Source organism: Scyliorhinus torazame, chromosome 19, assembly GCF_047496885.1.
Source record: "Scyliorhinus torazame isolate Kashiwa2021f chromosome 19, sScyTor2.1, whole genome shotgun sequence".
NCBI lineage: Eukaryota > Metazoa > Chordata > Chondrichthyes > Carcharhiniformes > Scyliorhinidae > Scyliorhinus > Scyliorhinus torazame.
The window spans coordinates 144623214-144650806 of record NC_092725.1 but is presented as its reverse complement, the minus strand read 5'-3'; the positions used below and the strand labels follow the sequence as shown (position 1 = coordinate 144650806).

Here is a 27593-nt window from a genome sequence, read left to right as displayed (position 1 = left end):
GAATTAAACAACAGCATGGGGATAATAGTTCCTTAGTGCACTTTCCTGGTAGCACCGCGACAATCAGATTCTACTTACCAAGAAATCAGCATCCTTTTCTCCGGCAGCATCAATTGTTTCTCCTTTTGAAATTTGGCATTCTTGCATCTGTCCTGATGAGTGCAATCTGAAAAGTTTCTATAGCATGTTTCTTTTCTCAGAAATATAGCTGTGGAACGTGCAATTTTCTATTATGGTGAAAGAAATACACGGGGGGGATTCCCCATCCCGCCGCACACATTTTCCGTTGCGGCGCGCCCCCGCCGGCAACGGGATTCTCCGTCCAGAGAGCCGGCCAATGGAGTTTCCCATTGTGGGCACTCCCAATGCCGTCAGGAAACCCGTGGGCATGAGTGCGCTGCCGACAAAACAGAGGATCCTGCCGACAGAAAATTCCGTTGATGATATTTCAGCTTCTACCTTAATCGAATGCCCCAATTTGAGGAGATAGAATAGAAAAGTAAAAGAAAGTTTGTCCTTTAAAATGTCATATTTTCAAAATGTTCAAAAACCATCAAAACCTAAAGGAATGAATGACCACACTGATAGCAGTTAATATTTGGTGCCAGAGAGGTTCATTGGCAGAAGTGAGCAATTAGCACATTGCCAAAAGAATCTCTGATAGCTAATCCAAGATTAATTAAGCCTGTGCAGATCTTAAATGGCTTCAAGCCAGGCTCTTTGCATCAATTCAGACAACTCTAACTTTCTGTGCTGGCTTTAGTTTACAGCTACAATGGAATCGCAACTTCACAGTGCCCAGTGCATTTTAACGATGAACCCTGAAGGTGACTCCTCATTTTTGAGAAGCTATCAGTGGAGCAGTGCACCTCCGACAGTAACATTCACATTTTATTGGTTAACCCCGATTAGTACCTTGAACGCTGCCGTCCACCAAGTAGATTAACGAAAGAACGTTTTTTTTAAGGTTACTAACTATTTAAAGAGAATGAGATAAAGGTTGCTGTACTCCATGACTCCAGACTGACCACAAGCCCCTGTTTGGCTTAATTCGGGAGGTTAAGGCCATCCCTCCCAAAGCTTCAGCTAGGGTCTGACGCTGGGCTTTATTATTACAGCCTGCAAATATACTTTTCAGCATAGGCTAGGCACACATATCAAACTCAGGCGCTTTATGCTGCCTTCCCCATCCCGAGAATATACCACCCCCACCAGCACCACAGGAAATCATTCTTGCGCTAAACCTTATAGAATTTACAGTGCAGAAGGAGGCCATTTGGCCCATCGAGTCTGCATCGGCCCTTGGAAAGAGCACCCTACTTAAGCCCACACTTCCAGCCTATCCCCGTAACTCAGTAACCCCACCTAACCTTTTTGCACACAAAGGGCAATTTAGCATGGCCAATCCACCTAACCTGCACAGCTTTGGACTGTGGGAGGAAACCGGAGCACCCGGAGGAAACCCACGCAGACACGGGGAGGATGTGCTGACTCTGCACAGACAGTGACCCCAAGCCGGGAATCGAACCTGGGACCCTGGAGATGTGAAGCAACTGTGCTAACCACTGTGCTACCGTGCTACCTTTTCGATACATTGTCAGTGTTGGCACAACAGGTCAGTTTTGGAACTAGAAGGACCCTGTATTGTCTCAAGTCAAGCACATGGTTCTCCAGGGTTGACTCCAGCACCCATACTGGTATGACACAGGTGTTCGCACACAGCTATGTGGTATGACACAGGTGTTCGCACACAGCTATGTGTGGTGGGCCGGAATCGATATCGACATAGAGAATCTGGTCAAACAATGTGGCAAATATCAAATGTAGCAAAGTTTTCTGTCTGCGGCCCTAATGCACCCGTGGGAATGGCCAGGTCGACCATGGGTGCAACTACATGTCGATTTTGCGGTCCCATTCACGGGCTCCATGTTCTTGCTCTTAATGGATGTGTGCTCCAAGTGCCGGCCATACACAAAATGAAATCTACGACCTCACCAACTACGGGAGAGAAATTGTGACAAACATTCGCCACCCTCAGATTGCCCCACGTACTGGTTTCGGATAATGGGACTCGTGAAGAGTTCCAGCATTTCATGAGAACCAACGGCATTCAACATCTTCAAACTGCTCCCGACCGCCCTGCTTCAACTGGACTGACCGGGAGAACCATCCCAATATTCAAATCTGCCATGAAGAATCAAAGATCAGCCTCTCCACGACCAGACTGGCGCGGTTCCTGGTCTCCCAGAGAACAACAGCTCAGGTCACCACACCTGCCGAGTTACTAATGGGCCGACGTATTAAATCAAGGTTGGATCCGGTATTCCAGAATTTGGTGGGGAAAGTGGAGGCAAAACAGAACGGACAGCAGAGACATCACCATTCAAACAAAACTGAGAACATTTGAGGTCTACGACTTGGTTTGTGTAAAGAATTTTGGCGCTGGTCCAAATTAGGTCCCTGGAACAGTAATGGCCAAACAGGTCGTATGTGATAGATGCCCAAGGAGGAAGAGTGAAGAGGTGCCTGGAGCAGTTGAGAAGAAGAGAATGGCACACAGAGGCAGTGGGCAGTCCGCCCCGGAGAGGCAGTGGGCAGTCCGCCCCGGAGAGGCAGTCCGCCCCGGAGAGGCAGTGGGCAGTCCGCCCCGGAGAGGCAGTGGGCAGTCTGCCCCGGAGAGGCAGTGGGCAGTCTGCCCCGGAGAGGCAGTGGGCAGTCCGCCCCGGAGAGGCAGTGGGCAGTCCGCCCCGGAGAGGCAGTGGGCAGTCCGCCCTGGAGAGGCAGTGGGCAGTCCGCCCCGGAGAGGCAGTGGGCAGTCCGCCCCGGAGAGGCAGTGGGCAGTCCGCCCCGGAGAGGCAGTCCACCCCGGAGAGGCAGTGGGCAGTCCGCCTCGGAGAGGCAGTGGGCAGTCCTCCCCAGAGAGGCAGTGGGCAGTCCTCCCCGGAGAGGCAGTGGGCAGTCCGCCCCGGAGAGGCAGTCCGCCCCGGAGAGGCAGTGGGCAGTCCTCCCCGGAGAGGCAGTGGGCAGTCCGCCCCGGAGAGGCAGTGGGCAGTCCGCCCCGGAGAGGCAGTGGGCAGTCCGCCCCGGAGAGGCAGTCCGCCCCGGAGAGGCAGTCCGCCCCAGAGAGGCAGTCCGCCCCGGAGAGGCAGTGGGCAGTCCGCCCCGGAGAGGCAGTGGGCAGTCCGCCCCGGAGAGGCAGTGGGCAGTCCGCCCCGGAGAGGCAGTGGGCAGTCCGCCCCGGAGACGCAGTGGGCAGTCCGCCCCGGAGAGGCAGTCCGCCCCGGAGAGGCAGTGGGCAGTCCGCCCCGGAGAGGCAGTGGGCAGTCCGCCCCGGAGAGGCAGTGGGCAGTCTGCCCCGGAGAGGCAGTGGGCAGTCCGCCCCGGAGAGGCAGTCCGCCCCGGAGAGGCAGTGGGCAGTCCGCCCCGGAGAGGCAGTGGGCAGTCCGCCCCGGAGAGGCAGTGGGCAGTCCGCCCCGGAGAGGCAGTGGACAGTCCGCCCCGGAGAGGCAGTGGGCAGTCCGCCCCGGAGAGGCAGTGGGCAGTCCGCCCCGGAGAGGCAGTGGGCAGTCCGCCCCAGGCAGTGGGCAGTCCGCCCCGGAGAGGCAGTGGGCAGTCCGCCCCGGAGAGGCAGTGGGCAGTCCGCCCCGGAGAGGCAGTGGGCAGTCCGCCCCGGAGAGGCAGTGGGCAGTCCGCCCCGGAGAGTCAGTGGGCAGTCCGCCCCGGAGAGGCAGTGGGCAGTCCGCCCCGGAGAGGCAGTGGGCAGTCCGCCCTGGAGAGGCAGTGGGCAGTCCGCCCCGGAGAGGCAGTGGGCAGTCCGCCCCGGAGAGGCAGTGGGCAGTCCGCCGCGGAGAGGCAGTGGTCAGTCCACCCCGGAGAGGCAGTGGGCAGTCCGCCTCGGAGAGGCAGTGGGCAGTCCTCCCCGCAGAGGCAGTGGGCAGTCCTCCCCGGAGAGGCAGTGGGCAGTCCGCCCCGGAGAGGCAGTCTGCCCCGGAGAGGCAGTCTGCCCCGGAGAGGCAGTGGGCAGTCCGCCCCGGAGAGGCAGTGGGCAGTCCGCCCCGGAGAGGCAGTGGGCAGTCCGCCCGGAGAGGCACTCCGCCCCGGAGAGGCAGTGGGCAGTCCGCCCCGGAGAGGCAGTGGGCAGTCCGCCCCGGAGAGGCAGTCCGCCCCGGAGAGGCAGTGGGCAGTCCGCCCCGGAGAGGCAGTGGGCAGTCCGACCCGGAGAGGCAGTGGGCAGTCCGCCCGGAGAGGCAGTCCGCCCCGGAGAGGCAGTGGGCAGTCCGCCCCGGAGAGGCAGTGGGCAGTCCGCCCCGGAGAGGCAGTGGGCAGTCCGCCCCGGAGAGGCAGTGGGCAGTCCGCCCCGGAGAGGCAGTGGGCAGTCCTCCCCGGAGAGGCAGTGGGCAGTCCGCCCCGGAGAGGCAGTGGGCAGTCCGCCCCGGAGAGGCAGTCCTCCCCGGAGAGGCAGTGGGCAGTCCGCCCCGGAGAGGCAGTGGGCAGTCTGCCCCGGAGAGGCAGTGGGCAGTCTGCCCCGGAGAGGCAGTGGGCAGTCCGCCCCGGAGAGGCAGTGGGCAGTCTGCCCCGGAGAGGCAGTGGGCAGTCCACCCCGGAGAGGCAGTCCGCCCCGGAGAGGCAGTGGGCAGTCCGCCCCGGAGAGGCAGTCTGCCCCGGAGAGGCAGTGGGCAGTCTGCCCCGGAGAGGCAGTGGGCAGTCCGCCCCGGAGAGGCAGTCCGCCCCAGAGAGGCAGTCCGCCCCGGAGAGGCAGTCCGCCCTGGAGTGGCAGTGGGCAGTCCGCCCCGGAGAGGCAGTGGGCAGTCCGCCCCGGAGAGGCAGTGGGCAGTCCGCCCCGGAGAGGCAGTGGGCAGTCCGCCCCGGAGAGGCAGTGGGCAGTCCGCCCCGGAGAGGCAGTCCGCCCCGGAGAGGCAGTGGGCAGTCCGCCCCGGAGAGGCAGTGGGGCAGTCCGCCCCGGAGAGGCAGTGGGCAGTCCGCCCCGGAGAGGCAGGGGGCAGTCCACCCCGGAGAGGCAGTCCGCCCCGGAGAGGCAGTCCGCCCCGGAGAGGCAGTCCGCCCTGGAGTGGCAGTGGGCAGTCCGCCCCGGAGAGGCAGTGGGCAGTCCGCCCCGGAGAGGCAGTGGGCAGTCCGCCCCGGAGAGGCAGTGGGCAGTCCGCCCCGGAGAGGCAGTGGGCAGTCCGCCCCGGAGAGGCAGTCCGCCCCGGAGAGGCAGTGGGCAGTCCGCCCCGGAGAGGCAGTGGGGCAGTCCGCCCCGGAGAGGCAGTGGGCAGTCCGCCCCGGAGAGGCAGTGGGCAGTCCGCCCCGGAGAGGCAGTGGGCAGTCCGCCCCGGAGAGGCAGTGGGCAGTCCGCCCCGGAGAGGCAGTGGGCAGTCCGCCCCGGAGAGGCAGTGGGCAGTCCGCCCCGGAGAGGCAGTGGGCAGTCCGCCCCGGAGAGGCAGTGGGCAGTCCGCCCCGGAGAGGCAGTGGGCAGTCCGCCCCGGTAGCCTGTCACTGACATTGTTATGGATGAGAGCAATGCTGCAGCAAGCTGCCCCCAGGAAGAGCCCAGTAATGTTCCGGGGGAACTGGAGACGTTATCTGCACCTTCGCACCTTCGCAAGTTGAGAGTCAACCCAGTGAGGTTCAAACCGAAGTTACCTCAATGCGAGAGCAGCAGCTGGTGAATTACACCGCTGCCAAAGGACATCTCTGGATCAGCTTACCTTAGAAGGGACTGTGTTGCGATCCATTATTGTGTAATGTTGTAAATAGTTCCATTGTTATTGAAATGCGTTAATCAGGAACTGAAAGGGGGAGGGATGTGGTGGTGCGCCTCTTCAAGGTGCGAGTGCTTGGAGGGTCACCTGATCCGGCCAATTGGGCCACAGTGAAATGAAATGAAAATCGCTTATTGTCACAAGTAGGCTTCAAATGAAGTTACTGTGAAAAGCCCCTAGTCGCCACATTCCGGCGCCTGTTCGGGGAGGCTGGTACGGGAATCCTGGGACTCAGCATAGATTTCCCCCATCAGTAACTACCATGAAATGCCGTCCATAAAGCTGGAACTTCTTCACTTCAAATATTACGGCTATTGAACCCGGGTCCCTGGTGAAAGGCAGCGGTGCTAACCGCTGTGCCATCGTGCCGCCCAGTTGCCCCTTAAAGCGACATGCCACCACACCCTGCACCTGCGCTCACCTGACATTGCACCTGCGCACAATTGCCAGGCAATGACCATCTCCTGCAAGAGGGGATCTAACCACCTTGATATTCAGTGGCATTACCATCGCTGAATCCCCACAATCAATATCCTGGGGGTTACCATTGATCAGAAACTGAACTGGACTAGCCATATTAATACTGTGGCTACCAGGGCAGGTCAAAAGCTCGGAATCCTGCGGAGAGTAACTCACCTCCTGATCCCCCAAAGCCTGTCCACCATCTACACGGCACAAGTCAGGAGTGTGATGGAATACTCTCCACTTGCCTGGATGAGCGCAGCTCCAACGACACTCAAGAAGCTCGACACCATCCAGGACAAAGCAGCCCCGCTTGATTGCTCCCCCTTCTACAAACATTCAAACCCTCCACCACCGACGCACAGTGACAGCCGTGTGTACCATCTACAAGATGCACTGCAGGAACTCGCCACGGTTCCTTAGGCAGCACCTTCCAAACCCACGACCACTACCGTCTAGAAGGTCAGAAACAGCAGATACCTGGGAACCCCACCACCTGGAGGTTTCCCTCCAAATCACTCACCACCCTGACTTGGAAATATATCGCTGTTCCTTCACTGTTGCCAGGGCACAATCCTAGAACTCCCTCACTAACAGCCCATGGGGTGTACCTACACCTCAGAGACTGCAGCTGTTGAAGAAGGCAGCTCACCACCACCTTCTGAAGGGCAATTAGGGATGGGCAATTAATGCTGGCCTAACCAGCGACACCCACAGCCCGTAAATGAATAAACAAAAACACAAATAATGGGGAGCATCATTCGCATCTAATGTTTCCACAGAGATTTCTGGACCATTGAAGCACATTTTCAAAATATCTGTAGACCTCTGGTGGCAATGAGAGGCACTGCAGCCGTATTAAACCCCAAATGTATTTACAGCCTTCAGGTCAACATGTTGCTTTCAAATGATTCGCTGTCTTGGAACCTATCTCTCCCTGCCTCTGTTATTATGTGTTTATCTCGGGATATGTTGGCTTCTTGCTCGAGAGGCAAAGATCTTGGTCCAGATTCTCGGTTTTCGGGACTATGTCCCCAGGCCGTCGTGTAAACTGTGGACTTATACACCAGGAAAACTGGCGTCAAATGGCCGCAGATTCACAGCCACGCAGGGGGCTAGCAGGCAGCTGTCGTGGAGCTCACAGCCCCAGCTGCCAAGACGGTCCCCGCACTTCCGGGTCAGAGGCCGCGCACGGCGGCGGTCTCCAGCGGCCGCGCCGTGCTCCATGGCGGACTCAGACCGCGGAGCTGGACCGCAGAAATAGTGCCCCCGATCGGCCGCGCGCCCGACTCAGACCGCCCGCACAATAAAGGCCCAGTCCCGTATGAGGCCTCCCCGCCCTCCGATTGGCCCGCCCCCGACCATGGCGGCCGCGGACTGAGTCCGCAGCTGCCTCGCGAGTTTCCAAAGGGCTGGGACCATGCTAGTCGGGACTTTGGCCAGTCAGGGGCGGAGAATAGCGGGGCGGGCCTCTGGCAATGGCCGTTAGTGGGTGATACGAGGCGCGGCATACGTCCCGGGTGCGCAGCTTTTCGGGGGCCAGAGAATCGATTAACTGGCGCCAGTCCCGATTCCATGCGTGGAACTGGATTCTCCGCACCAGCGCTGGACCCGGTTTCGCGTCGGGATGCGGAGAATCCAGCCCCTTTTGTTCAAAAACATTTATTTACCTACTAGCTATTTACAAAGGATAAATAAGACCAAGGCATTTCTGGAGCTACTGTCTTACTGTTCATCTCGCCCCAGCGAGTCGCAACAGTGTGAAATAGCTCCTTGTGAACATACTCAATAGCTATCCTTAGAACTAACAATTCACACTGCCCACTCCCAATAATGTGTTTTTTTTAAATGTCTATGCATATATATATATATATATGTATACAATCAGAGCTATAGGCCGGGAATGGATAGGAAACAAGGAACTGTATATTTGTCCCAAACAACTGAAAAACAGTGATAGACCAAAATATCTCTAAGTATTAGCTATTGATATGTGAAAAGGAGTTAGACTGGAAGTACACCTCCAGAGAATGTGCTTACGTTCCATTATAAACCTTCTGAAGGTACCAAGATATCAAGGGAGAAGACAATGTTCCTGGAATGGGTTGATGGCCTGACCGAGAGAGCTGGTTGATGGCCTGACCGAGAGAGCTGGTTGATGGCCTGACCGAGAGAGCTGGTTGATGGCCTGACCGAGAGAGCTGGTTGCTCCTTTAGGAGTTGAAAAATTGTGCAGCTCCTTTTCTATTGGTTGTCCCCAGATCCTGTCTGTTGGATCAAAGTGGCACAGTGTAATTGTGACGTTAGTGAATTCCGAGCCTCTGCCAAGGATCTATCTACTCAAACATGCTAATGACCCCTTTCTCCCAATATGGGACAGGCTTATTAGCCCTCAGAGTTGACAAATTTTGATCCTGCTCTTCCACAAGTTTGTGGCGGCATTGGAGTGCGGGCGGCTAGTGTCATGGCTGCTGTGGCTGGATGTTTGTATCAGGGCTGCTGTGGCTGTGTGTTTGTATCAGGGCTGCTGTGGCTGTGTGTTTGTATCAGGGCTGCTGTGGCTGGATGTTTGTATCAGGGCTGCTGTGGCTGGATGTTTGTATCAGGGCTGCTGTGGCTGTGTGTTTGTATCAGGGCTGCTGTGGCTGGATGTTTGTATCAGGGCTGCTGTGGCTGTGTGTTTGTATCAGGGCTGCTGTGGCTGTGTGTTTGTATCAGGGCTGCTGTGGCTGTGTGTTTGTATCAGGGCTGCTGTGGCTGTGTGTTTGTATCAGGGCTGCTGTGGCTGTGTGTTTGTATCAGGGCTGCTGTGGCTGGATGTTTGTATCAGGGCTGCTGTGGCTGTGTGTTTGTATCAGGGCTGCTGTGGCTGTGTGTTTGTATCAGGGCTGCTGTGGCTGTGTGTTTGTATCAGGGCTGCTGTGGCTGTGTGTTTGTATCAGGGCTGCTGTGGCTGTGTGTTTGTATCAGGGCTGCTGTGGCTGTGTGTTTGTATCAGGGCTGCTGTGGCTGGATGTTTGTATCAGGGCTGCTGTGGCTGTGTGTTTGTATCAGGGCTGCTGTGGCTGTGTGTTTGTATCAGGGCTGCTGTGGTTGTGTGTTTGTATCAGGGCTGCTGTGGCTGTGTGTTTGTATCAGGGCTGCTGTGGCTGTGTGTTTGTATCAGGGCTGCTGTGGCTGTGTGTTTGTATCAGGGCTGCTGTGGCTGTGTGTTTGTATCAGGGCTGCTGTGGCTGTGTGTTTGTATCAGGGCTGCTGTGGCTGTGTGTTTGTATCAGGGCTGCTGTGGCTGTGTGTTTGTATCAGGGCTGCTGTGGCTGGATGTTTGTATCAGGGCTGCTGTGGCTGGATGTTTGTATCAGGGCTGCTGTGGCTGTGTGTTTGTATCAGGGCTGCTGTGGCTGTGTGTTTGTATCAGGGCTGCTGTGGCTGGATGTTTGTATCAGGGCTGCTGTGGCTGGATGTTTGTATCAGGGCTGCTGTGGCTGGATGTTTGTATCAGGGCTGCTGTGGCTGTGTGTTTGTATCAGGGCTGCTGTGGCTGTGTGTTTGTATCAGGGCTGCTGTGGCTGTGTGTTTGTATCAGGGCTGCTGTGGCTGTGTGTTTGTATCAGGGCTGCTGTGGCTGTGTGTTTGTATCAGGGCTGCTGTGGCTGTGTGTTTGTATCAGGGCTGCTGTGGCTGTGTGTTTGTATCAGGGCTGCTGTGGCTGTGTGTTTGTATCAGGGCTGCTGTGGCTGTGTGTTTGTATCAGGGCTGCTGTGGCTGTGTGTTTGTATCAGGGCTGCTGTGGCTGTGTGTTTGTATCAGGGCTGCTGTGGCTGTGTGTTTGTATCAGGGCTGCTGTGGCTGTGTGTTTGTATCAGGGCTGCTGTGGCTGTGTGTTTGTATCAGGGCTGCTGTGGCTGGATGTTTGTATCAGGGCTGCTGTGGCTGTGTGTTTGTATCAGGGCTGCTGTGGCTGGATGTTTGTATCAGGGCTGCTGTGGCTGTGTGTTTGTATCAGGGCTGCTGTGGCTGTGTGTTTGTATCAGGGCTGCTGTGGCTGTGTGTTTGTATCAGGGCTGCTGTGGCTGTGTGTTTGTATCAGGGCTGCTGTGGCTGTGTGTTTGTATCAGGGCTGCTGTGGCTGGATGTTTGTATCAGGGCTGCTGTGGCTGTGTGTTTGTATCAGGGCTGCTGTGGCTGTGTGTTTGTATCAGGGCTGCTGTGGTTGTGTGTTTGTATCAGGGCTGCTGTGGCTGTGTGTTTGTATCAGGGCTGCTGTGGCTGTGTGTTTGTATCAGGGCTGCTGTGGCTGTGTGTTTGTATCAGGGCTGCTGTGGCTGTGTGTTTGTATCAGGGCTGCTGTGGCTGTGTGTTTGTATCAGGGCTGCTGTGGCTGTGTGTTTGTATCAGGGCTGCTGTGGCTGTGTGTTTGTATCAGGGCTGCTGTGGCTGGATGTTTGTATCAGGGCTGCTGTGGCTGGATGTTTGTATCAGGGCTGCTGTGGCTGTGTGTTTGTATCAGGGCTGCTGTGGCTGTGTGTTTGTATCAGGGCTGCTGTGGCTGGATGTTTGTATCAGGGCTGCTGTGGCTGGATGTTTGTATCAGGGCTGCTGTGGCTGTGTGTTTGTATCAGGGCTGCTGTGGCTGTGTGTTTGTATCAGGGCTGCTGTGGCTGTGTGTTTGTATCAGGGCTGCTGTGGCTGTGTGTTTGTATCAGGGCTGCTGTGGCTGTGTGTTTGTATCAGGGCTGCTGTGGCTGTGTGTTTGTATCAGGGCTGCTGTGGCTGTGTGTTTGTATCAGGGCTGCTGTGGCTGTGTGTTTGTATCAGGGCTGCTGTGGCTGGATGTTTGTATCAGGGCTGCTGTGGCTGTGTGTTTGTATCAGGGCTGCTGTGGCTGTGTGTTTGTATCAGGGCTGCTGTGGCTGGATGTTTGTATCAGGGCTGCTGTGGCTGTGTGTTTGTATCAGGGCTGCTGTGGCTGGATGTTTGTATCAGGGCTGCTGTGGCTGTGTGTTTGTATCAGGGCTGCTGTGGCTGTGTGTTTGTATCAGGGCTGCTGTGGCTGTGTGTTTGTATCAGGGCTGCTGTGGCTGTGTGTTTGTATCAGGGCTGCTGTGGCTGTGTGTTTGTATCAGGGCTGCTGTGGCTGGATGTTTGTATCAGGGCTGCTGTGGCTGTGTGTTTGTATCAGGGCTGCTGTGGCTGTGTGTTTGTATCAGGGCTGCTGTGGCTGTGTGTTTGTATCAGGGCTGCTGTGGCTGTGTGTTTGTATCAGGGCTGCTGTGGCTGTGTGTTTGTATCAGGGCTGCTGTGGCTGTGTGTTTGTATCAGGGCTGCTGTGGCTGTGTGTTTGTATCAGGGCTGCTGTGGCTGTGTGTTTGTATCAGGGCTGCTGTGGCTGTGTGTTTGTATCAGGGCTGCTGTGGCTGGATGTTTGTATCAGGGCTGCTGTGGCTGTGTGTTTGTATCAGGGCTGCTGTGGCTGTGTGTTTGTATCAGGGCTGCTGTGGCTGTGTGTTTGTATCAGGGCTGCTGTGGCTGTGTGTTTGTATCAGGGCTGCTGTGGCTGTGTGTTTGTATCAGGGCTGCTGTGGCTGTGTGTTTGTATCAGGGCTGCTGTGGCTGGATGTTTGTATCAGGGCTGCTGTGGCTGTGTGTTTGTATCAGGGCTGCTGTGGCTGTGTGTTTGTATCAGGGCTGCTGTGGCTGTGTGTTTGTATCAGGGCTGCTGTGGCTGTGTGTTTGTATCAGGGCTGCTGTGGCTGTGTGTTTGTATCAGGGCTGCTGTGGCTGTGTGTTTGTATCAGGGCTGCTGTGGCTGTGTGTTTGTATCAGGGCTGCTGTGGCTGTGTGTTTGTATCAGGGCTGCTGTGGCTGTGTGTTTGTATCAGGGCTGCTGTGGCTGTGTGTTTGTATCAGGGCTGCTGTGGCTGGATGTTTGTATCAGGGCTGCTGTGGCTGGATGTTTGTATCAGGGCTGCTGTGGCTGGATGTTTGTATCAGGGCTGCTGTGGCTGTGTGTTTGTATCAGGGCTGCTGTGGCTGGATGTTTGTATCAGGGCTGCTGTGGCTGTGTGTTTCTATCAGGGCTGCTGTGGCTGTGTGTTTGTATCAGGGCTGCTGTGGCTGGATGTTTGTATCAGGGCTGCTGTGGCTGGATGTTTGTATCAGGGCTGCTGTGGCTGGATGTTTGTATCAGGGCTGCTGTGGCTGTGTGTTTGTATCAGGGCTGCTGTGGCTGTGTGTTTGTATCAGGGCTGCTGTGGCTGTGTGTTTGTATCAGGGCTGCTGTGGCTGTGTGTTTGTATCAGGGCTGCTGTGGCTGTGTGTTTGTATCAGGGCTGCTGTATGTTTGGATGTCTGTCTGAGGTGGTTTATTATTAAATAACTCCACTGGCAAAACCACCATCAGCCTCGAATCACCAGTGCCAGGCAGAAACACTCTCTTCCTTCTACTGTTTGCTGTGTTCTAAGTTTCCTCGCAAGGTATTTATTTACTCTCTTATTCACAGGTTGGTGCTTGGCTTCATGTGCTGTACCGTCTTCCTGTCCATGTGGCTCAGTAACACCTCCACTACCGCTATGGTGATGCCAATTGCAGAAGCTGTGCTTCAGCAGCTCATTAACACCAGCTTGGAGTCTGATGTGGAATTAACTGTAATCACGGACACAGACAGCATAGAAGATGCCTACACTACCTCAGGCTCCCCAAAATATGGTGCGTATTAGATGGCTGCCATAAGCTTTACTGGTAATAGCTCACATTGATCACACTTGTTCAGTGAATATTCAGTAAGAAGTCTTACAACGCCAGGTTAAAGTCTAACAGGTTTATTTGGAATCACTAGTTTTCGGAGAGTAGCTCCTTCATCAGGTGAATATTCAATCTCCCATCTAAGTCCTGATTCCTTCTATCTTTCTTCCTCTTTACTTTCTGATGGAGCACATTGAGTTGTACATTGATGTCAAACACAGGTCCTCCAGTCACTCAGACGGATATTTCAGTCAAAACCTTCACCAGCTGATTGTCAGAGTTACTGGGGCCATTACCACCACATTCAATCCAATTTAGATCATTAAATCCAATCCCATTTTCCTCCTTCCTCTGTTGAAGGACTGGCTTTGCTTGGAATACAGTTCAAATTGAAACTCCACTGCCCCATTCAAGTAAGCAACCTTCACCAATGAATGATCAGAGAGTCATAGGAATCATAGGAAAAATGTTGGAATCTATTATTAAGGTGGTTTTCGCAGTACATTTAGAAAATCATAATATGATTGGGCAGAGTCAATGTGCTTTTTGTGAAAGGGAAATTGTGTTTGACTACATTTATTACATTTCTTCAAGGAAGTAACAGGCAACGTGGATAAAGGGGAATCTGGAGATGTGATGTACTTAGAATTCCCGAAGGCATACTACAAGGTGCCACATCAAAGGTTACTGCACAAAATAAGAGCTCACTGTGTAGGGGTTAACACATTAATATGGATCGAGGATTGGTTAGCTAACAGGAAGCAGAGAGTAGTGATAAATGGGTTATTGATGGGTTGACAGACTGTTAATAGTGGAGTGCCACACAGGGATCAGTCTGGGGTCTCAACTATTTCCAATGTTTTAATAATTTGGATGAAAGTGCTGAAGGTAAGGTAGATAATTCTTCTGATGGCACAAAGATAAGTAGGAAAGTATGTTGTCAAGCGGACATTCTGGGCGGGATTTGCAATAATGGGGCTATGTCCCCACGCCGGTTTGAAAAGCGGCACCAACCACTCCGGCGTCAACGGTCCCCGATAATGGGGAATGCTCCCCTTCCTAGGGGGCTAGGCCGGTGCCGGAGTGGTCCCTGCAGCTCCAGCCGGCGTGTATGTGCGCTACGGCCGGCGTGACACTGCGCATGCGCCGGGGTTCCCTTCTCTGCGTCGGCCCCGGCAATATGGCAGAGCCCTACAGGGGCCCAGCGTGGAGGAATATAGACCCCCACGGAATCAACCATGGGGGGCCCCCCCGGGGTCGGATCCTCCCGCCCCCTCCCCCCCCGTCCAGGACGGCCCCCGCAGGCACACCTTCCAGGTTCCGCCGTGTGGGACCTGAGTAACCCACGCCGGCGGGACTCGGCTGAACTCGGTGGCCACTCGGCCCGTCGGGGCCCGGAGAATCGCCGAGGGGCCACTTTCAATGGTCCCTGACTGGCGCGGTGGCGATCCCACAAACGCCCGAGAATCAGCAGTGGAGAATCGTTCAGCCGGCGTCAGGGCGGCGAGCCACGGACCCCAATTCTCGCGTCCCCCCGGGGATTCTCCGACCCGGTGCGGGGTGGGAGAATCCCGGCCAAAGAGTCTACAGAGGGATAGAAATAGGATAAGTGAGTGGACACAAATTTGGGGGACAGAGTATAATGTTGGAAAATGTAAGACTGTCCACATTGGGAGGAAGAAAAGGAGAGCTGTGTATTATTTAAGTAGCGAGAGATTGCAGAAGTCTGAGGTACAGAGGGATCTGGGAGTCCTGGTACATGAATCACAAAAGCTTCATGTGCAGGTACAGCAAGTGGGGACAAAGGCAAATGGAATGTTGCCGTTTATTAAAAGGGGAATTGAGTGTAAAAGCAAGGAGGTTACATCACAGTTGTAAAGGTCATTGGTGAGGCCACATCTGGAGTACTGTGTGCCTTTTGGTCTTCTTAATGAAGAAAGAATATAATTGGATTGGAAGCAGTTCAGCGAAGATACACTCAACTGATTCCTGGGAAAATGAGGAAAGATTGAGCAGATTAGGTCTATATTCATTGGAACTTAGATGATTGAGACGTGAACTTATTGAATCCCGTAAGATCCTGTGGGAATTTGATAAGGTGAAGATGCTGAGAGAATGTTTCCCTTTGTGGCGGAGTCTCGAACTGGGACATACCATTTCAAACTCAGGGGGTCTCCCATTTCAGACTGGGGGGGAGGAGATTATTTTTCTCTCAAAGGGTCATTAGCATATAGAATTCTCTCCCCAAGAGACCAGTGGAGTTAAGATTATTGAATATGTTTTAGGTTGAGTTAAATAGATTTGTGATCATCAAGGGAGTAAGGACCATGGGGGTGGGGGGTGGGGGGGGGTGCAGACTGGAAGGATCAGCTGAGGATAGAAGCATGATCTTATTGAATGGTGAAGCAGGCTTGGGCTGACTGACCAACTCCGGCTCCTCATTTTCTCTTCTTGTGGGTTAGGTGTCATTCAGCTTTTTGACCTTAGGCTGATCCAGAATCATCCATCAACTAATAAGTTTCCTGATGGGGTGAGTGGATCAGGACCAGGGGAGGGTAGCTTGGCTACCTTGTCTCCGTTCCTGGGTTCAGAGGCACTGATTCTATTGTTAGCAGCCCAGCCAGAGGGTGGATTTCTCCAATCTCTGCCCAGAGTCCTGGCTGAGGTCAGAACACCAGTGTGAAGTTTGCAGTCTGCACGGCTGGCATTTCCCTCCAGATAATCCAGAATTCTGTCCAGAAACAGTCTGGGTGTGTGGCCCTCAGCATCACACAGGTGGGGCAGGGCCAGAAAAAACCTCCCAGCCGGGAATCCCGAGGTCGGGCTGGCCTTTTTAAAGGGCATTTCCGGCTGGTATGTGGCATTTACCCAGCAATGTGCCTGGGGGTAATAGCAGGCGGTAGTGTCAGGGGGCAGTTCTAGAACATGTCCCTCTGCCCCCCCCCCTCCCCCCCCCCCCCCCAGGGCGGTACTTACCTGCGCGCTCCTGGCACGCTCCTTCACCTTGTTCCCATTTTTAAAAACCAGTTGTAAACCTGACCGATGATGGCAAAGGGCGGATTCCAAATGTGGGGGGGGCGATACTGCGGGAAGCCCGCTGATTATATGGAAATATATTGAAACAAGGTCCCCAACCTTCCTTGGGGGGGGGGGGCAACCTCATTATTTCACTGGTGGGGGGTGAGGGAAATCAGAAAATAAGATCACGCTGGCGCCCACATCACCGTCTGTGCTCACAGTGAACACGGACGCAAAATCACGGCCGTGGTCTCGGCTTATATTAGCACAGAGCAGAAAACAAATTTGATCTGATTCAGCCCCACTGTGCACAATACTCAAATTAAATCAGCCTTTTACTGTGGTAAGAAAGATCCCATTATCAGGGGCGGCATGATAGCACAGTGGATAGCACTGTTGCTTCAGAGCTCCAGGGTCCCATGTTCGATTCCCGGCTTGGGTCACTGTCTGTGCGGAGTCTGCACGTTCTCCCCGTGTGTGCGTGGGTTTCCTCCGGGTGCTCCGGTTTCCTCCCACAGTCCAAAGATGTGCAGGTTAGGTGGGGTTACATGGATAGGGCAGGGGAGTGCCTTGGTAAGGTGCCCTTTCATGGGTTGGTTCAGACCCAATGGGCTGAATGGCCTCCTTCTGCACTGTAGGGATTCTATGATTTTATCCAAGTTTTATTATCTGTCTCTTGTTGCTTCCAGAAGATGAGAATGAGAAAAAAAAGCTGGAGATGATTTACCTTAAAGAAAAGTAAGTTTCATTCTGTGCACAGAATTAGAATTGTCTGCATGTTCTCCAAGAACCGGAAAGTGAATTCCACGACCTCCGACCCATAAAGTCAATATTTTCAGTTTATTTCGGGAATAGTTTAATTTGAGCTGTTAAATATCCATAAATGGCAATTATTGGTGTGTTTACTGGTGGAAAAAACAAAATTTAATTCTGCCGTCTGTGAATAACTATTAGTCTTAAAATTTGTCAATAATAGTTGCTGCTTGCTCCCCAGTAATAATTCTCATCACAAAGCGACAATCCTCTGAGGTGACCACAGTAGTATGTTTGATTTAAACCCTCAGTCACATCCTTCAAACAAAAATAACACTTTCAACAATGATTTAAAAATCTTCAGGTGCCTTCATGATACCAGGTGTCACAGGGCATGGAGGGAAGATGTACTGGAGCTTATGGATTATAGGGAACATGCCCTGAACTATGTGGAGTTATAAGGGATATTTATGAGATTAAAGAGGATAGAAGAATGAATTAGGGTGGATGGGAATATAAACCGGAGTAGATAAGGATGAGAAACGCAATGGGATTGGATGCAACATGTACAAACCTCACTGAACGTAACTTTGCTGTATTGAGTATATGGATTTGATAAAGCAAACTAGCACCTGACAGAAAAATAGTAAATTTCTGAAGTATGTCCATGACAGCTTCCAGCTGCAAACCCATCTGGTTCGCTAATGCCCCTTAGGGGAGGAAATCTGCCGTCCTTACCCGGTCTGGCCTACAGACCCACAGCAATGTGGTTGACTCTTAAAATGCCCCCATAAGAGCAATTAGGGATGGACAGCAAATACTGGCCTTGCCTGTGACAACCACATCCCATGAAAGAATAAAGAAAAGAAAAGTGATATGTCCCAGTGCCAATGAGATGGGTAGACACTATCCACAGTAAACTGGGCAAATTTGTGTTTGATTTCCTGGTTTTCCTCGAGTGTCCCCATTCTTAATTAGGAGACGGACATGTGCACTTTTCTAATCTAAAGGGGTGAATCTGTTAATGGGTAAATAGAAGAAGATCATTGGCTGGTGTTTAAAAATAAACTTAATGTGATGCAGAACCAGTTTATACCCCAGAACCAATTTATACCCCAGAACCAATTTATACCCCAGAACCAGTTTATACCCCAGAACCAGTTTGTACCCTATGGGGCAAGAGCTCTACTAAACTAATATAGAATCAGGGACAAAAACCTGCCCAAATTAATGTCAGCAAAATAACAGTAATGAAGAAATAATTTCACGAAAGAGTGACAAACCCCCCAGAACTAAGATGATTTTCATCCCAGGAAAGGAAAAAGTTAAAATGTTGCAGATGCACCAACTATAATCTTCCAAAGTTCTCTCAATTCGAGAATTGCCCCTTTAGATTAGAAAATTGCACATGTCCGTCTCCTATTTAAGAACGGGGACACTCGAGGGAAACCAGGAAATCAAACACAGATTATCTAACCTCTGTTCTCAGAAATTGCTGGCATTTATAATTAAGGATAGAATTCCTTCGTTCCTTGAACATTTTCAGCTCGTAAGAGTCAGTTGGGATTTGCAAAGGTTGGAAGAGAATTTTTATGGTTTTGGTCCCTGGACCAATAATTGGGGTGTTCCTTTAAACAGAGGACTAAAAGTTGAAACAGCCTGTAGCAGTTCAAGAAGGCAGCTCACCTCCCGCTTCGCAAGGGCATTAAGTGCTGGCCTGGCCAGCGATGGACACATCCTGTGAATGAATAAATAAAGAGAAAAGCGAATGGGAAAAAGGTGCCAAATGGATTTCAGTTCAGGCACACCTGAGGCCATCCACTGTGGACCTAAAAAGGAGAGAAAATACTTCCTACATGATGAAAACTAGGCACAGTGGAGGAACAAGGAGACATGGGGGTCCAGCTACACAGATCATAAAAATATCACCATATGGAACAGAATATAATCAGACAAGCTAATGGACTGCTAGCCTTTGTACCTAGAATAATCGAGCACAAAAGGTTAGATCATATCTGGAAGACTGTGTTCAGTTGTAGGGACCACATCTTAGGAAGGATGTGTTAACCTTGGAGAGAGTATAGCAGATTAAATTATAGAGAGAGATTTCATAAATTATGGCTGTATTCCTTGGAATTTAAATGATTAAGGAGTGATACGATCAAAGTCTTCAAGATATAAAGGTGAGCAAATTGGTTAGGGGGATAGGTAAAATATTACCAATGCTGGAAGTATCTGGGACTAACAGGCAAAGTCTAAACATTAGAGCCAGACATTTCAAGAGTGAAACCAAGAAACAATGCTATACTCAAAGGGTAGAAAAGGTTTTGAAAACTATTCTGCAAATGATAATTGATGCTAGATCAATTATTAATGTCAAATCTGAGATTGACAGGCTTTTTTTAACCATGATGAGGTTACATTGTCTGCTCCTGTTCCTAAATTCCTGTTATCCTTGAAATTAGTATGTCCCAGCTGTGTGCACACATTGTTCAATCTAAACAGGTGCCCAAGATATATATTCTATATATATATATATCCCGTATGACTAATCCAATTTGCTCAAGCAAATGAGTTCTGGAACAGGCAATAATACAATTTTGTTTGTTTTGGTCATTCATGTTCAGTCAGGAAATATGCAATGTCTTGGAAGAATTATTGGCTGAATTATTTACAACTCAAAGCATTTTTTTATGTGCAGTCAATGCTCAGGAATGTGGGACTGAATGAAATCACCAATGTCCCATTAGACAGCAGTTACACATGATGATGAGATGTCCTTTGAGCCAGATATTGAGTGTCTTTCAGCCTACATGAACCTGAAGGAATCAAATGGTTCGCTGGAATTATTTAAGCTTCTGTTTACTTTCCTAGTGCAGCAAAGAGGAACCAATGTGACCAGAATATGCTGCCTGGGCCAGAGAGGCAGGTTTGTAGCTTTATCACCCATTGTGTTTGGCTGCTGACTGTATTCAATTTCTTCCTGTTTTATGACCCTGCTGTCTTCTTTCAGTAACCCTGTGATGATGTTTTATGATTGCTTCATTACAAGTGACCGAGGAACCAGAATAGCAGAAAATGGGCACTGTGTATTCCTCATGTTGGGGCTCTTATATAATCAGATTTGTGCAGCAGTGGTTTGACACTTTGCTTGTCCTACTTTGAAGGGAAAAGTGAATTCAGCATCTAATAGAGAATTCTACATATTCGCAAATCTTTATTAACCACTTTCTTAACTAACTTTGCTTCTGAGCAACAAGTATGCTTAATATTCTGAGGATTCTCACATTTCTCACTGCCTTAATTCTACAACATGGAGAGAGAGGAATCACACAGGTTCCTGTTTGTAATGGTGGTTCGTTTTGAATTATAACCTTCCCTGGGAGGCAGACCAGAGTGGGGGGAATGTGGGAATCAGCAATTAAAATGGGGTGTGAGTTTACCCATTAATTTCCCACCCTAATTTGGCAAAGTGCAATTTTCACTCGCCGATGGATCGGGGTCTAGAGTTGGCATGGTCCCCAATATGCAAATCAGCTTCTGTTGATGTTCCTGGGACCCGGGGCGACACGGTGGTGCAGTGGTTAGCACCGCTGCCTCACGATGCCGAAGACCCGGGTTCGATCCCGGCCTTGGGTCACTGTCCGTGTGGAGTTTGCAAATTCTCTCCATGTCTGCGTGGGTCTCACGCCCACAACACAAAACAAAAGTTGTGTAGGCTAGGTGGATTGGCCTCGATAAATTGCTCCTTAATTGGGAAAAAAAAATAATTGGGTACTATAAATATATATTTTTTAATTCTCTGGGGCCCAACCTACTGTTGCAACTTCAGAGCTGAGCAGCGGGAACCTCCTCCAAGCCCCACAAGGAAACCATGAAAATCCCCACGTCAGAGAAAGCCTTCAGCAAAGTCCTTTTGAAAGACTTATAAAGAAAAGATTGTATTTTATAGCACTTTTCACAACCCTCAGATGTCTCATAATGCTTCCCTTTCTGAAGTGTAGTTTCTGCTATAAGTAGGAAATGTGGCAGCCACGGTGCAAACTACCCCAAACAGCATCGTGATAACAGCCAGAGTGTGAGGCACTGATTACCCCCAAAAAATAGAGTAATGGACAAGGGATCGATTGAAACTGAGAAAATACTGCCACTAGTTAGAGGAGTGATAATGATCTGGGGAAATGTCCTAATGAAAACGCTCCTCAGTACTTACCAAGCGGTGAATTGAAGCTAATCGTGTTTCTAATCCAGAAAAAGAGATACGCTACATATTGGTCAAATTTGCAGATGATGGTAAACGAGGTGGAGAGGCAATTGAAGCTGATGAAACAGCTTCGGAACTACAGAAAAAGGTAGAAAAATGTTTCTAGTGGGGCACTGTGATTGCAGATCAAAATCAATACAAATATACTTACCAGGTATTACATATTGGAACAAAAAAATGGGAAACATGCTCAATGAATCAGCTCAAAGAGGCGGAACGTGATCAGAAGGTGAACAGAACGGGAAAGAGAGAAGCGAACAGAAGTTTGAGATATTGGCAATTTTAAATTACAAAATGGGACAGGTTTGATTGCACGTGGAGGCTGCTGCTAACTTTGCCTTAGTTTAATTGCTCTGTTGTATCACCTTTGCTCTCGAGTCGCCAGGTACCTTTCTGATACCGCCACGTGGTTCAAGTCCGAGTAATGATCAATAATCCAATACACCGCTTAGTAAGATTTAAATCAAAGCACATTTATTATACACAGTAATCACTACTCATGTACAAATTCTATGTCTAAGCTACTTCTACAGCCATCAGGCCAATAATTAACTTGGAACTGGCCCACCAGGTCAGGGAAACGAATGGCCTTTTGTTCGGGTTCTGAGCCTGCAGGATTCGAAGCTGGTACAGATTGGTAGCTAGGAGCGCCTATCTTGTAGCGAGCGTTGAAGTAAGGCTTACAGGTTCGGTCGGCTGCTGAAGAGTGACGAGAGCTGGATGAGCTGGAAGCGAGCCGAAGAAGAAGAGCTGCAAGCGGTGGAAGAGAGTGACTTGAACTTGGGGCTCAATTCTTATAGTCCCCAGGGGCTTCCCGCCTTTCGGGGCGGACCCTGTACCTGGTCCCAAGTGATTGGACTTTGTCCCAATCACTTGGTTCGATTTTCTCCAATGCTGGATTGGTTCCCTGATCGATGGGCGGTCTTGAGGTGCTCGTTCACCTCCTTTTGTGTAGTCTTCTGCTGGCGCCGAAGAGTCTGGTTTGGCTTTGTGTGTCTAAATGTTGCTTATTGTTCCCGGGGATTGCTCATCAGTATGCAGATGGCTGTTGTTTTGTTATGCTGATGATCGCTGGTATCGATCTTGTCTGGCCTTTCCAGAGGTAAATACACAGCCAACCTGCAGCTGCTCGTTTGTGTCCTGTTGGCTGACTTTCCCATCAGCCTTTGCCGTTCACCATTTTGAATCGGGAGTTGGCCATTTTAAGTGGCTACAAGGCATTAAATCCCCCCAAAATGCCGGCTTGTCGGAAACCCGCTCATGATCCCGCTCACTTCCGGCATTTCCTGGACAGCTTTCGAAAGTTTGCTGGAACCCCCATTGGAGATTTCGGGTCTATAATTGAACTATGTTGGCTGCCAATAATTCTGACTTTAACCCAGCCTTCTGGCTTTGACAACTAGTGCTCAGCATTCCCAAGTTCTGTGAATCTCACCGGAGTCAGCAAAACGGGAGCACAGCAGTGACTCAGTGTCCCGTGAAGTTGAAAGGCTGGAGAGACTTTTGAGGATTGGGTGTGAGCTGGCAAAACACTGAGGTGTCAGTGTCCGTGTTGGCTGTTCAGATGGGTCCTTGGAAAGAGAGGAATGAGGCGCTGTTACGGGGAAGACAGAATGTGAAGGTTAGCACTTGAAGGAGTTTTGCCACCTCTCCTATCCTGCCCGCCGAGGTCCTGGGTTGGAGGGACCACACTCTTGCTGCTTATTTTCTAAACGATCTCCAGCCTCACCTGTTTTTTTTGAGACGTTGGTCTCTCCCATGGAAATGACACTTTTTGCAGATCCTCACTGGCCACGGCTGGTCCTGCGGGAAGAGTGAAAAAACTGGGGGGGGGGGGGGGGGTAGAGAGAAAAGTGGGGCAGCCATCCCGCAGCATGCCTCCATTCTGAAACATAGATTCATAAACATTTACAGCACAGGAGGCCATTCAGCCCATCGTGGTAACGCCACTCAGCAAAGACCTGACCGCACTATTCCCAGTTTCCAGCGTAAGATCCACAGCCCTGGAGGTTATAGCAGTATAAGTAAATATCAAAATGTTTTTTCAATATTATGGGAGTTTCTGCCTCCACCGCTTTTCAGGCAGCGAGTTCCTGACTCCCATCAACCTCTGGGTGAAAATGTTTCTCCTCAACCCCCCTCTTAGCATTCTCCCCCTCACCTTAAATCTGCGTCCCCTGGTTATTGGTCCCTCCACGAATGGGAAAAGTGCCTTCTTACCCCCCCATCTATGCCCCTCAATCATATACACCTCCATCAGGCCCCGCCTCAATCTTCACTGTTCCAAGGAAATCAGCCTCAGCCTATCCAATCTCTCCTCACAGCTCAAACTGAGCATTCAGAGAGTGTGATACAGGCGGGTAGGCTGGAGGAGGTAGATTTCCTGAGGAAGGATGTATTAGCAATTTTGAAAAACCTTAGGGTCGACATGTCCCCTGGGCCAGATGGGATACATCCAAGGATTCTATGGGAGGCATGGGATGAGATTGCAGAGCCTTTGGCTTTGATCTTTGAGTCCTCACTGTCCATGGGGATAGTGCCAGAGGACTGGAGAGTGGCGAATATTGTTCCTCTGTTCAAGAAAGGGAATAGGAATGACTGGTAATAAGAACATAAGAACTAGGAGCAGGAGTAGGCCATCTGGCCCCTCGAGCCTGCTCCACCATTCAATGAGATCATGGCGATCTTTTGTGGACTCAGCTCCACTTTCCGGCCCAACACCATAACCCTTAATCCCTTTGTTCTTCAAAAAACTATCTATCTTTATCTTAAAAACATTTAATGAAGGAGCCTCTACTGCTTCACTGGGCAAGGAATTCCATAGATTCACAACCCTTTGGGTGAAGAAGTTCCTCCTAAACTCAGTCCTAAATCTACTTCCCCTTATTTTGAGGCTATGCCCCCTCGTTCTGCTTTCACCCGCCAGTGGAAACAACCTGCCCGCATCTATCCTATCTATTCCCTTCATAATTTTATATGTTTCTATAAGATCCCCCCTCATCCTTCTAAATTCCAACGAGTACAGTCCCAGTCTACTCAACCCCTCCTCGTAATCCAACCCCTTCAGCTCTGGGATTAACCTAGTGAATCTCCACTGCACACCCTCCAGTGCCAGTACGTCCTTTCTCAAGTAAGGAGACCAAAACTGAACACAATACTCCAGGTGTGGCCTCACTAACACCTTATACAATTGCAGCAGAACCTCCCTAGTCTTAAACTCCATTCATAGAACATAGAACGATACAGCGCAGTACAGGCCCTTCGGCCCACGATGTTGCACCGAAACAAAAGCCATCTAACCTACACTATGCCATTATCATCCATATGCTTATCCAATAAACTTTTAAATGCCCTCAATGTTGGCGAGTTCACTACTGTTGCAGGTAGGGCATTCCACGGCCTCACCACTCTTTGCGTAAAGAACCTACCTCTGACCTCTGTCCTATATCTATTACCCCTCAGTTTAAAGCTATGTCCCCTCGTGCCAGCCACTTCCATCCGCGGGAGAAGGCTCTCACTGTCCACCCTATCTAACCCCCTGATCATTTTGTATGCCTCTATTAAGTCTCCTCTTAACCTTCTTCTCTCCAACGAAAACAACCTCAAGTCCATCAGCCTTTCCTCATAAGATTTTCCCTCCATACCAGGCAACATCCTGGTAAATCTCCTCTGCACCCGCTCCAATGCTTCCACGTCCTTCCTATAATGCGGTGACCAGAACTGTACACAATACTCCAAATGCGGCCGTACCAGAGTTTTGTACAGCTGCAACATGACATCATGACTCCGGAACTCAATCCCTCTACCAACATAGGCCTTCTTCACAACCCTATCAACCTGGGTGGCAACTTTCAGGGATCTATGTACATGGACACCTAGATCCCTCTGCTCATCCACACTTCCAAGAACTTTACCATTAGCCAAATATTCCGCATTCCTGTTATTCCTTCCAAAGTGAATCACCTCACACTTCTCTACATTAAACTCCATTTGCCACCTCTCAGCCCAGCTCTGCAGCTTATCTATGTCCCTCTGTAACCTGCTACATCCTTCCGCACTGTCGACAACACCACCGACTTTAGTGTCGTCTGCAAATTTACTCACCCACCCTTCTGCGCCCTCCTCTAGGTCATTGATAAAAATGACAAACAGCAACGGCCCCAGAACAGATCCTTGTGGTACGCCACTTGTAACTGAACTCCATTCTGAACATTTCCCATCAACCACCACCCTCTGTCTTCTTTCAGCTAGCCAATTTCTGATCCACATCTCTAAATCACACTCAATCCCCAGCCTCCGTATTTTCTGCAATAGCCTACCGTGGGGAACCTTATCAAACGCTTTACTGAAATCCATATACACCACATCAACTGCTCTACCCTCATCTACCTGTTCAGTCACCTTCTCACAGAACTCAATAAGGTTTGTGAGGCATGACCTACCCTTCACAAAGCCATGCTGACTATCCCCGATCATATTATTCCTATCTAGATAATTATAAATCTTGTCTCTTATAATCCCCTCCAAGACTTTACCCATTACAGACGTGAGGCTCACCGGTCTATAGTTGCCGGGGTTGTCTCTGCTCCCCTTTTTGAACAAAGGGACCACATTTGCTATCCTCCAGTCCTCTGGCACTATTCCTGTAGCCAATGATGACATAAAAATCAAAGCCAAAGGTCCAGCAATCTCTTCCCTGGCCTCCCAGAGAATCCTAGGATAAATCCCATCAGGCCCCGGGGACTTATCTATTTTCAGCCTGTCCAGAATTGCCAACACCTCTTCCCTACATACCTCAGTGCCCTCTATTCTAATAGCCTGGGTCTCAGCATTCTCCTCCACAACATTATCTTTTTCCTGAGTGAATACTGACGAAAAATATTCACTTAGTATCCCGCCTATCTCTTCAGACTCCACACACAACTTTCCATCCCTGTCCTTGATTGGTCCTACTCTTACCCTAGTCATTCGCTTACTCCTGACATACCTATAGAAAGCTTTTGGGTTTTCCTTGATCCTACCTGCCAAATACTTCTCATGTCCCCTCCTTGCTCGTCTTAGCTCTCTCTTTAGATCCTTCCTCGCTACCTTGTAACTATCCATCGCTCCAACTGAAACTTCACACCTCATCCTCACATAGGCCTCCTTCTTCCTCTTAACAAGAGATTCCACTTCTTTGGTAAACCACGGTTCCCTCGCTCTACGCCTTCCTCCCTGCCTGACCGGTACATACTTATCAAGAACATGCAGTAGCTGATCCTTGAACAAGCTCCACTTATCCAGTGTGCCCAACACTTGCAGCCTACTTCTCCAACCTATCCCCCCCAAGTCACGTCTAATGGCATCATAATTGCCCTTCCCCCAGCTATAACTCTTGCCCTGCGGTGTATACTTATCCCTTTCCATCATTAACATAAACATCACCGAATTGTGGTCACTGTCCCCAAAGTGCTCTCCTACCTCCAAATCCAACACCTGGCCTGGTTCATTACAAAACCAAATCCAACGTGGCCTCGCCTCTTGTTGGCCTGTCAACATATTGTGTCAGGAAACCCTCCTGCACACACTGTACAAAAAAAACGACCCATCTAATGTACTCGAACTATATCTTTTCCAGTCAATATTTGGAAAGTTAAAGTCTCCCATAATAACTACCCTGTTACTTTCGCTCTTATCCAGGATCATCCTCGCCATCCTTTCCTCTACATCCCTAGAACTATTTGGAGGCCTATAGAAAACTCCCAACAGGGTGACCTCTCCTTTCCTGTTTCTAACCTCAGCCCATACTACCTCGGAAGATGAGTCCCCATCTAGCATCCTCTCCGCCACCGTAATACTGCTCTTGACTAGCAGCGCCACACCTCCCCCTCTTTTGCCTCCTTCTCTGAGCATACTAAAACACCTAAACCCCGGAACCTGCAACATCCATTCCTGTCCCTGCTCTATCCATGTCTCCGAAATGGCCACAACATCGAAGTCCCAGGTACCAACCCACGCTGCCAGTACCCCTACCTTATTTCGTATACTCCTGGCATTGAAGTAGACACACTTCAAACCACCTACCTGAACACTGGCCCCCTCCTGCGACGTCAAATCTGTGCTCCTGACCTCTATACTCTCATTCTCCCGTACCCTAAAACTACAATCCAGGTTCCCATGCCCCTGCTGCATTAGTTTAACCCCCCCAAAAGAGCACTAACAAATCTCCCCCCCAGGATATTTGTGCCCCTCAGGTTCAGATGTAGACCATCCTGTCTGTAGAGGTCCCACCTTCCCCAGAAAGAGCCCCAGTTATCCAGAAATCTGAATCCCTCCCGCCTGCACCATCCCTGTAGCCACGTGTTTAATTGCTCTCTCTCCCTATTCCTCATCTCACTATCACGTGGCACGGGCAACAACCCAGAGATAACAACTCTGTTTGTTCTAGTTCTGAGCTTCCATCCTAGCTCCCTGAAAGCCTGCCTGACATCCTTGTCCCCTTTCCTACCTATGTCGTTAGTGCCAATGTGGACCACGACTTGGGGCTGCTCCCCCTCCCCCTTAAGGACCCGGAAAACACGATCCGAGACATCACGTACCCTTGCACCTG

At 50.9% G+C, this 27593-nt stretch overlaps 1 protein-coding gene across 4 annotated transcripts in view; it reads left to right on the top strand.

Annotated features, from left to right (window-relative positions):
• The window catches only part of slc13a4 (solute carrier family 13 member 4), a 135162-nt gene that overhangs the window by 55837 nt on the left and 51732 nt on the right, over positions 1-27593 (top strand). For 3 of the 4 annotated variants that reach the window (XM_072485366.1, XM_072485368.1, XM_072485369.1), the window contains exons 4-6: positions 12728-12933; positions 16677-16725; positions 19615-19669. In XM_072485366.1, the coding sequence (XP_072341467.1) occupies positions 12728-12933; positions 16677-16725; positions 19615-19669 (310 nt within the window). The remainder of the gene's footprint in view (positions 1-12727; positions 12934-16676; positions 16726-19614; positions 19670-27593) is intronic. The other variant, XM_072485367.1, reaches the window with a different exon arrangement.